Source organism: Nicotiana attenuata, chromosome 10 (assembly GCF_001879085.1).
Source record: "Nicotiana attenuata strain UT chromosome 10, NIATTr2, whole genome shotgun sequence".
In the NCBI taxonomy this organism is placed as follows: domain Eukaryota; kingdom Viridiplantae; phylum Streptophyta; class Magnoliopsida; order Solanales; family Solanaceae; genus Nicotiana; species Nicotiana attenuata.
This window is the reverse complement of record NC_031998.1, coordinates 5,963,065-5,974,486: the sequence shown is the minus strand read 5'-3', so window position 1 is coordinate 5,974,486 and position 11,422 is coordinate 5,963,065. Positions and strand designations below refer to the sequence as shown.

General features: G+C 37.5%; 1 protein-coding gene across 1 annotated transcript in view; it reads right to left on the bottom strand.

The window, feature by feature from the left end:
* Window positions 1-11,027, bottom strand: part of LOC109232954 — an 11,702-nt gene extending 675 nt beyond the window's left edge. Inside the window, exons 1-12 of the mRNA XM_019398658.1 lie at window positions 10,180-11,027; window positions 9,197-9,296; window positions 8,332-8,668; window positions 7,151-7,263; window positions 6,526-6,654; window positions 6,341-6,434; window positions 6,091-6,201; window positions 4,450-5,051; window positions 3,928-4,178; window positions 2,005-2,155; window positions 583-680; window positions 414-495 (exon numbers count right to left, since the gene is read on the bottom strand). Of these exons, the coding sequence (XP_019254203.1) occupies window positions 414-495; window positions 583-680; window positions 2,005-2,155; window positions 3,928-4,178; window positions 4,450-5,051; window positions 6,091-6,201; window positions 6,341-6,434; window positions 6,526-6,654; window positions 7,151-7,263; window positions 8,332-8,668; window positions 9,197-9,296; window positions 10,180-10,808 (2,697 nt within the window). The 5' untranslated portion in view covers window positions 10,809-11,027. The remainder of the gene's footprint in view (window positions 1-413; window positions 496-582; window positions 681-2,004; window positions 2,156-3,927; window positions 4,179-4,449; window positions 5,052-6,090; window positions 6,202-6,340; window positions 6,435-6,525; window positions 6,655-7,150; window positions 7,264-8,331; window positions 8,669-9,196; window positions 9,297-10,179) is intronic.

The window sequence follows — 11,422 nt, the reverse complement described above, 5'->3', positions numbered from 1 at the left end:
CCCCCCCCCCCATCACCGCGCACGTGATAATAGTGATGTCTGAGCCACTTTGCGCCGCCTACCTCAAACATTTTCATTGGGTCTACCTCCCACTACATAGATGGGAAGAAATCACTAGTTTTTGTCTTTGCTGAAATTTGAATACTGATCTTCTATGATTCTCACATACTTCATTTTAAGCCACACTAATTTCATTTTAAAACACACCGTGTCAGAGTTATTTTACTAGCCAGGTTAATGAAAGTAAATCCTGAATTTACCGACAATCCAAGCCCTGGGGCCCCAATGGAGAATTTACGGCAGCCGTTGAGAAAACATTGACAAATTGGATCTACTTCTAAAAGTTGGGAGAGAATTTTACAATTTTTGCTATCATTCTTTATCAACTCAAAGAACTGGACAAGATCACATACCACAAATCTCTCCAGCACAGGTACAAGAACGGACAAATTATGATCTGGTAAATAACCAGCAATTGCCTGTCGTATGCTCTTGCTGATCCAAAGAAAGATATTTAAACATAAGTGAGCATTTAAATAAGAGAGAACAGATTAAAAACTAATTCCACAAGACTTAACTAACCTGTCAGTTGAAAGAAAGGCAAGAAGGAGAGCTGAATAAGCTTCTATAATCATTTTTTCAGCTTCTTTCTCTCCCTGTAATACAGCATCTTCATCATCCTGTACAAGACAACCGCATTCAATTTCGTAACAACATAGTAAAAAATAATCTAGCACTGGTTAGTATATGATACGACTAGTTTAACATTGCTTTCATGCTCAATCAACTGAAAGATTCAATAACCTCCACTATCTTTTAGTACGTTTCTCTCGCATCTTTTTTTTGATTTGCACCGGGTGTCCGAGTCTCTAAGAGCCCCGACTAATCCCGGGGGTACACAGGCCCTCGGCAAGGAGTTTCCCGCAAGTGCACCGCGGTTAATTCAGGTTTTACCCAGTCCGATGGCCCTAAGAAATTGTTTGCACCCAGTGGGTTTCAAACTTGAGACCTTGAAAGGGAGCAAACCCCAAGGCTCAAGTCTATTGCCACCAGGCCAACCCCTGAGGGTTCTCTCTCGCATCTTTTAGTTCCTCTCTCTTGCCCCTACCCCACCCCAAGTGGAGTTCATATCCCCACAAGTAGCCAACTCTTTGTCCCACTAGAACTCATGAAGCCAAAAATCTTGCGATAGCATCACTAAGCAGATTTAGAAAATGGAGAACTTTTTTCTGTGATCAGTTGGAAAATGCAAAATTAATGAGCATTCAGTATCCTTATTCAATTTGCAGAATATAGAATTAGAACATACATACAACCTGAAGGGTAGGTTTTTAGAAAGGATATATAGTGTGGATTAGTAACTTAACACTCCAGACATAGATCTAAACTTTTAACAGCATAGGTCAGATGCACATTTTAGACCTTGAAATAACAATGCAAAAAGAATAATGATTTCATTTGTGCTGACCAAATTATACCTAGCTTAAATTATAAAGGAGTAGTTGAGTAACTTAGTAATATAGAAAATTAGTTCTTAAAATTAGAAAGAATACATTGTAAACATCCTATTTCAATATCAAATTTTTTGATGAAGTCCTATTTCAATATCAAAATTGAAATATGTGCAAAGCTTGAGCACACTAGAGCAACCTCGAGAGCCCAAGCTCTCCATTACTTTTTTCCCATGATAACATGTGCACATGTAATACTCTATCCGTACTTTTAAGGATAACCAAATAGTTATGTTTCAGCAAACAGGTGTGATTGGTTAGAATTTGATAAAGCATGGTAATGGAGTCAAACACTCTAGTTTCACTCTTAGGTGACTGACTTCTCTGTGAATCACATGGAGAATAAACAACTGAGAACAAAATGAAATAACCCCATAATTCCAGAATCAGAACCAAACAACATAAAAAATAGCTATGCAATATTCCTTTCTCGGTAACAAGCACCCCAGGTATTGCCAGAAAAGAATAAATTTGGATAAAGCAATCTCCCTACCCATTGCAAACTTTTTCCTTCCTCAGCAGCCTCTCCGGCCCCTTGATTTGCCAGAAAGATTGCACATAGCAGAGGGATAACATCTGTCTGGCTCTCCCTCTCAAAACCTTCTGATCCAGGCAATGAAACACTAGCAGCTGCAAGTCTCGACCTGCCATTAGCAAAAGGCTTGGTTTAATAAGTGCAAATGTTTTATCAGGTGCTCTATCATCAGCAACTGAAATCTGAGACTTGCATGACCACATACCAGTTTGTCATTCTAAGAGTTCTGGTAAAGCGATATGAGCAAACTACCATTAAATGGCAGAATGCTAAATGATCGAACTAATGAATACAGGGCGTTCTTCCTTTCTTTTTAGTTTTTTCTTTGTAAAAGGAATTTCAAAAATTAACAAGGAATTATCACGGAGATGAGAGTTCAGCAAAGACACATGTCTCAATCAGCATAACTTATACCACTTAATCAATTAAATTGCACACTATGCACAAAGATTGTTATCCATGTTTTTACAATATTGCATCTCAAAATTCATGTGGAATCATGTACTTAATTTCTAAGCCAAAATGTGCAAGCCTGTATTTAACAATTATATCAGATAAACGTCCACTGCTATAATCTCAACAAACATATATTATATATGAAAACTGAAAGGCATGAGCTAGGGAAACTAAGTTAGATCAAGCGTACAGTTAAGTTATGCCGAAAGGCCGAAAGGCGTATATAGGGAATAAAGTTAGACTAGGTACACAGTTGTAAAGTTTAGCATTGAGATATTCTTTCATTTACTTAATACTGAGCTACTCAACGTTAAGAAGAGAAGGATATTAAGGCCAAACCCATTATTAATCCCACTTACCAAGACATAATGTCTACCCACTATGTAGTAGGCTCAACAACCCCAAACACCTATCACTAAGTACCGTTTGGATTAGAAAACGGTTAATTTTCATTATTTATTTTTTTGAAAAACAATGTTTGTATGCATTTAGTGTTTCGTTTTTGTGTTGGAAAAACTTTATATGGAGAAAACGTTGATTACCCGAAAAGAAAAACAGCAGCTTTTCCACACAAAAAAAAAAAAGGAAAATTGTTTGTTTTAGAGTGTTGATCCCATAATAATTGTTTCTACACAGCCTCTACACACTGATAAAAAGTGGACACACTTTAAATCAACCATACAAATCCATGTTCCTATTACGCTGTCTCCTCACACCATTAAATATTTTTTATAATGTCATCAACAATATAAAGTGGGAGTAGGAACCACTTTTATATGAAAAGAAGTTTAAAACCCAATGACCTGATTTAGACTCTAGTATAGGGTCCACTAATATTTATATGCAGCAAGATTTACCACAAGATCTCCACTCAATAGGAAACAGTTAAAACTGGGACGCACAGATTACCTGTTATATGGAATATTCCTAGTAATTTTCTAAGAGATGGAAACCATTTTTCCTTCATAAGGGACAGTATCTTCAGACCTTCTAAAACTATTGTTATATACATTTAGCTGGGAAATTGAGATCAACGAGATTTTCGGCATACTAGGAAAGAGGAATACCCTGTTAGCATCTTTTCTGACTAATAGAATGTGTGCGCTTTCTAATTTAAAGGAATTTGTGAAACATTACACCTAAAATTTGATAATCCACATAACAAGAAAAAAAGACAGTCGCCCAGAATTTAATGATCCACATCACGAGAAGAAGTCTATCAGGGATGTACCAAATAAGGAAAGATGTGCAAGCATCAATATTCAAGAACAAACTACAAAAATAGCGGTCAATTTCTCAATGTTCAATAAATGCATGGAGAGCCGCCCAAAATACAGTGACGAGTAAACAAATAGCTGCAAAAGCTGATTATGTAAAGCCTACAGGGTTAACAACTTAAAGCACAAATCAAAAGAAAATATTTACCTGTTGCAGCCATTCTTCTCCACCAAATTAACAAGCAAGCCCAAAATAGCAACAAGAAAATCTAGCTCTTGATCGTTGAGATGACCTTCACTATCAGATATTACACCTGATTTTGGTGACCCATTAGACTCCATATGCAAGCTGAAGGACGGGAAATGGCGGGCAATCAAAGCAGACAAAGCTTCCAGCCCACCACTGGCAGCAATTTGCTGACAGCCCATAGGGTTGTCATTCGTCAAGTTCATCAGAACCTGTCATTGAAAGACTTGGATGTCAAGAAATTCTGCAAGTTTGAGTATATTAGAGCAATCCTGGAAACAAAATGAAGAACAACAATTAAAGACTCCAAGGTTCTCCAACAAACATTTGACCTGTAGAATGATGAATCATTCCAACATAAAGCAACGTGTTTTCATATTCAACATATGAAAGAACCATACTGAACGGAGGAAACACAGGAAAGACCTTCCTTGCTTCAAAATAGCATGCATAAATTTCTAACATTGAAGTGAAGCAAATTACTTTAACAGATGTGAGAAGGCAATCTGCCAGAAGGGTCGACATTTCCTCATCTGCAGAAGAACAAGAGGCCTGATCAGATTGATTGTTCCCCTTGCTATTTGACTCTTGTTTGTTCTCCTGGCTACTTGACTCTGGCTGGCTTAGCACAGAGAGAGATTGGTATTCATCATCGCGTCCAAGAAACAATGTCTGCCTACTTCGAGCTTGAGGCGCCTTTGGCTTAGACAGTAAATCCCATCGTGAAGGTTCAAACTCATCATCAAATGCAAAAGGATCTTGACTCTCTTCCATAAGCTCAAGTCTCTTCTCTCCATTACTTCTTTGACTATCACCAATCGAAAAACTCACTCTTGATGAATTCTTCTTGACCCGAAAACTGAAGGCCCCAGAGGTTCCACTACATGACCCAGTCTTGGAAGATTCAATCCTCAATTTAAGCTGCCAAGAATCACTGGTGGAAGTACTAGCAGACTCTAAATTGGATGCAGATGAACCAATCTGATCAGTGTGAGTTTCACTACTTAAGTTCTTCTGAGAATAGGAACCTTCACTTGTATAGCACGTCGTAGAAGAATCAATGCACATAATCTGACAACTTCCATCTACAAGTTCAAAAGCGAAAATTTTCAACATCTGAAGCTAATTATAGTTTCACTGACTAACAAAGAAATCAGAGAGGAATTGTCTGTTTGATTGATAGCTCTTTCAGCAAGTCTAGACTTCAAATTGGACTTCGCTTATATTTTACCCAACGAAAGACTTTAATGGGACCCCTTCATTCTGAAGAGAAAACTTTCCTGCCATGCAGCACAGGGCCATTCACTATTTAATCAAGCTATTCCTTGCCAAAAATGCGAACCTATGGCACTAAGTTGCTATATGAAAGTTGACAAATTCAAAAGTTAAAAAGTTGTACTGTTGAACTGATATGCTTACTGTTAGCATTTCAGTGCTTTCTGAGAACAGAATGGGAGGTCATATTTCATGTTTGGCATTAACAAATATTGGGGACAAACAAGAAATACCAAAGCTGGCCTACATCAATATCTTTTTCCAGTATCCTCCAGATAAACTTCAATTGACTTTCACTGTGGAGTCATTTCTAATAAAGGGACATCTTTAAACTATCAAAAATCCAATTAAGAATAACAAAACAAGTACCACAAAGTGAGCCATCAAACCACAAAACTCTAGCAATCTCCCTATTTTAGTAATCTCTTGCATTATAATTTAACACACCGCATTCATGGGTGAGAATCCAGAGAAAGAGGAGAGGATATTTTTGTGTTACTAGAACTTTGGGCTTCTGAGAGCAGCACCTATGACCTTCTTCTTGACCATGTGTGCTACAATCAGCACAAGTGATCCACATGCAATGCTATATCGATATTAGAAGAACTTTATCCAGGGAAAAGCAGAATTCCATTAAACCATATCGCCCCCACCCCCACCCACCAAAGAATTTTACCTCCTCCAATTCTTTTACGGATAAAAAAAAAGAAAAAGAAACTGCCTTGTTATTGTCAAGTAGTTTCAACTTCTTACCCCGTCTTTAAACAGAGGAAGAAGATGATACCATCAATGTGCCGTCTAGGCACACTCCAATTCCCTTTTGCCAGAAAGAAAAGAATAACAGCTTACCTTTCTTGTCTGATAGTGAACGTAATTCTGAAGCATGAGCAGTTCCAGCTGAAAGGTTGCAGACTTTTCCATTGTTGGAACTGTCCAAAGAAGTTCTATGCAGGAAAGCACCTAATTTCAAACAAGTTAACAGTCAGGAATCATGATAAAGCCAAGGAACAAAAGAAAAAAATAGCGAATGGACTAAAGGCAAACAAAAAACATAAGAGGCAATAATTTTTTCATATGAAAAAATAAGAGGCAATAGTACCTGAGAGAATCTTGATCACGCTTAAGATTAGCTTTGTGAAAGACCTTGGTGAGTTCAGACCATCTAATTTTCCTTTCATTTGAAGCAAGTGATTCTGAAACAGAACCGATACTGAACTGAACATCCAAGACTTCAAGGATTCTGAAAGGCAGTCTACTAAAAAGTAAAGTTGGAATTGATATTACCTGATTGTCCATACTAAGAAAGGTCGCGTTTTCCATGATTTTCAAACATTTTAAAAGTAGCACCAGACTTTCTAGGGCTGCATAATCTTTAGAAACTGACAAAGACTGCAAGCTTAGCTGTGACCATCCCTGCAGAGAAAGTAATGTCATGGCAGCTGCTTCACATAGTTGACATTTAAAAAAACAAAAACAATCCTGTTAAGCATAAAACTTACCGTCCATTGTCACCTAAAGCTAACAGCTAGCATCAAAACATCTTTCTATACATCCACTTATTGATAACAAATTAACAACAATGAGTAGAAAGAATAACTCAAATAACAAATCAAAGTCCTACACAGATTGCACGCGTAAATCAAAGATCTAGATAAATACCAAAATCCTTAAAAAAAATTATATCCTATGTGCATGTTCATGCTATAACTGGATAACAGCAAAGGGTGGGAACGGGGTGATAGGGAAATAGAAGTCATCATGTTCTTCCAATCCAAAATGGTCATGTCAGCGCTCCAACTCAGAGCTTAACTACAAGAGGAATATAGAGCACGTTGTTGGCTCTCATATGTCACAAATTTATGAGACACATCTCTGGTAACAACACAGAAAATAACACACAGGCTCATACCTCCAATACAGAATGACAACTCCTTGCCACCTCAAAGACCGCATCAAGTCCTCCAAGCTCTCTCAGCTTTTCTTTGAAGTTGCCCCCACTTCTCCGCACAGTGCCAGAAGTATCTGAATGAATTTTGACAGAAATAGGAAAATGAAAATTATGTTATACAATGCGAAAAATGGATGAAATACAGATAAATCACTGTCAAGTTAGCCCGAGTATCCATATGATTTCTCAAAATGATGCAATTGTAAGCCACACTAAAGGTAAGACTGGCAAAAAACATGGGTCTGATCACTAAAAATTTCTAGAACATATGATAGAATTTCCAAAAATAGAAAAAGAGTCAGATCTCAAGTTTTTTTTTTTTTTGATTTGCACCGGGTGTCCGAGTCTCTATGAGATCCGACTAATCCCGGGGGTGCACAGGCCCTCGGCAAGGAGTTTCCCGCAAGTGCACCACGGTTAATTCAGGTTTTACCCAGTCCGATGGCCCTCAGAAATTGTTTGCACCCAGTGGGTTTCGAACTTGAGACCTTGAAAGGGAGCATACCTCAAGGCTCAAGTCAATTGCCACCAGGCCAACCCCTGAGGGTTGAGTCAGATCTCAAGTTTTGAAAGCACAAACATCTAAAAGCAACGTCAACTAATTAAGACAAATGTAGATTAAAAAACGCTACCAGGAAAGCATATTATAAGCCGTAAAAATATATAAAAGCAAAGCACAGAACTACTTAGCTCTTTTACTTTCTGTCTTTTTACCACTTAGTAGGAGACACAGGTAGCAACCAGTGGCGGAGCCACTCATTGGCAAGGGGAGTCAATTGACATCCTTTCGTCGGAAATTACACTGTGTAAATACGTTAAATTCTTAATTTTATGTATATATACTATATGTTGACTCACCTTGATTTCTTTGTGTGCTTACTTATTTATATTTTGACTCCCCTTAGTTAAACTTCTGGCTCCGCCACTGGTAGCAACCAAAATGCAATCTCACGAAGTTAAGGAAACACAAAATACCCTGATTAACTTTCGATGCTTATAGAAAAATAGCAACCAACCTACCCATCCTAGAGGATAAATATATAGTATTAAATAGCCTTGACATTTAGTGCGCAGAAAGAAGAAAAAGCAGATCGAACAAAGTGATAATATCCCTTAAAGGACCAATTAAGTGCCAACCAAACCTTCAATGGAGATAGTAGACAAGCAAGCTTTTGCCATTGTCAGTAGACTAATCCATTTTGGGTTTAACTCTGGTCTGCCATGTCCATCATTTCCATCATTTGGCTTTATTTCCTTGCAAGAAACAAGAACTTCCTGCACCTTGCCTATTATTGAAGAGGAAGTAGAATCTAGCCCTTTTACACTATCTAGAGAAACATCAGCATCTAAGCGCATTGCTAAAAGCTTGCTCCCAATAGTTGGAGCCTTTGGTATCGGAGCAGGAGCGGCAACCGGTCTTAACAATTTTATAAGAAAGCGAATGCAGCTGGGTGAATCAAGAAGCCGGTCGTCACCTCCCTGGAAAAAATTTGGAAGATGAAAAACAGAAGGAAGGGAGAAGTTCTCAGATAACTTATATGGATGATAATACAGTAAAATGAGCATGTATTAAACTATTAATCAAAAATTGCAAATATAAACAATATCTGTAACTGAATAATTTACCGAAGAGTAATTTTAGCATACAGATACAACTTATAAGGAAGGTTAACTTGGAGGAAGAAACTTTAAAACAGTTAGAACGTAATATATTGATGAAGGGGCATCCACGGTATGCTTATTTGTAAATTGTTATCCACCAAAAGAGAGAAAGGAAAGAAATACTGATGCCTTGAAATCAATTGAGAAGAGATTATTTCCAATCATACATATGCCAAGGTTACTCATCAACTAGGCAGCTAACAGACAGAATAAAGACTTCAAAAGTACCAATACTAGAGTGGAGAAAAGCCTTTTCCTATCTGACAAATCATGCAGAATATGCAATAACCTAGTTCTTCTGTCCAAATGAAAGGGCTATACCGCTAGAGAGACGAAGAAACTTACATCACTGGTCAAAATGTAGAATAGAGCTGCTGCAGCAAGGTTGCTAGGGGAGTCATCAAAGCTGAGTCCCAAAACAGCATCAATAATTGTTTTTGCCATCCTGACATCAAAAAACTTGGCAGTTATACCAATGGGCAAAAAGGGATAAATATCAATAATCAGACCACTGAATCCAAGGAAATACTACATGTGTAGGATCTAAGATGATAGATCATACGCATCTTCAATAAAAGTAATAGTAATTGTGATTATCAGAAATTTAGACCTCGGGAATGTCTAATATTTCATAAAAGAAGCCATCCCCATATGAGTTACCAATGACAACCATTAGGTGTAAAGTATTGTTTATCTCAGCTATTATTCTTCACGTACTTCCAGACTTGAAAATTTACATACTAGAATATCGAATTAAATGGAAGACACATTCTAAAGGTGAATCATATCTCCCAAGAATAAGAAAAAGAAGCCTCCTTGAAGGCTCCATCAACATGTAGTCCTAGCAATTACTGAGGAAAAAATTCATGTGTAACACTATCACACTAGGATCATTCAGCCAATTATAAATGGAAAACCTTCATCAGTGAACCCAAGCTCATTATGAGTTTTGGAGTTCTCAGTCATTAAAAAAAAGGAATGATGTGATAGCAGAGGTCAAAACATTAAACTGGAAGATAATTGAGCCTTGCTCATTACATTTGGAAATATTGAAATATTCCTCTACCTATTTATTTCTGAGCTCAAACAATTTGTACAAAACTTGAAGATAATCTGTACAATTTTTTTGTATGTCAGCTATCAAAATTCCTCTATCTCGAAATATTTATATATTTATCTCCTATAATTGTATACACAAATTACTATTAAGAAAGACTGTGATAACGGACTTATTCAAGAAAATCAAGATTTATATCTATCAAAGAAACCAATCAAGATTCATACTGATCTAAATTCTGAACTATGTTTAAAAGCCAAATTTCTTATACCCGTGAGCGCGTAACAGGCGACGCTGCTGAGCTGTTCCACATATAGAAAGCAATGACAATAAACTGGCCCTTCTGATCCTCACAGGTTGCCCTTTCCTTAAACCATCCAAAGCAAAATTCACCTCATCCATATGTTCCATCATCTCACCACACTCTTGTGTCTCCATTAATGTCGCCGTGGGCCCCAGCGATGGCAATCCCAGCTCCTTAGATTTCACCTTCTTCTTCTTCTTCTGTAAAAACCCATTTTCCTTGCCCTTCAACTTCTTCGGTTCTAGTAAACCCCCATCAAATTTCCCAAAACTGCCATTCTGCCCCAATTCGTCCGATTCTTGGGATGAATTCAAACTATAAGGCTCCCAATCAAACACCTTTTTTACCTTCTTGGGATTCCAAAAATCCTCATCCCTATCTTCCTTTCTTGAGGGCAAAATCGTCAATTCCTGAGATGAGCCGGCAGCATCATATGCGTATGGATCTGAATTATTCCAGTGAACAGAGTCTTGAGATGAAAGCCCAAAATTGTAAATATCTTGAGAACCTTCTTCTGAAACATCGCCGTTTAGGCCTGAATCAGAGTAGCTTCGGGACATGCTTCTACTACGCCGGCCGTACGTTCTAACGATCATTTTCCGAACAGAGAATTCAATTCAAAATTCATATAACTGGATCAACTGAAGAACAAAAGAATTGAGGTATTTTTGTAATTAAAATCGAAAATTTGGGGTACTTTGGAAGGAGAATTAGGGTTTATAGAAAGTGTTCTTGTTAGCTTCGTTTTGGGTTTGGTATGATTTGAAAAAACGAAGATCAGGACCTCGATGCGTGCGAGAGAGAATATGGATTTTTTAAGGCAATTTATTTGTTGAGTAAAATAGATGCGTTAATTTTGAAGTAGGTAATTTACTAAAAGGACCAAGTTGTGGGAGCAGAGTTTTGTAAAGAAACGAAGGATCTGAGCCGTTGGTTTTGAATTTTGAACGTAATGATTTTATGAACGTTTGTTCGGATATTTGGTGAGAGGGGCTAGTTAGGTAATTTTAAGGAGTCTTGAAAGACTTGTCCCGTGGGGACCGTTGAATTTACTCGTAAAACTCAACCTGCCGTTAATTTCCGTTAACTCATTGGAAAATTTTGAAAGCCCACAGAAGTAGCTGAACGAAGCCCAATATGTCTGAATTCTGAAAAAGGCCTAACAAGCTTCTATTATCACTTTTAGCCCGCGCCAAAACTATTTATGTTC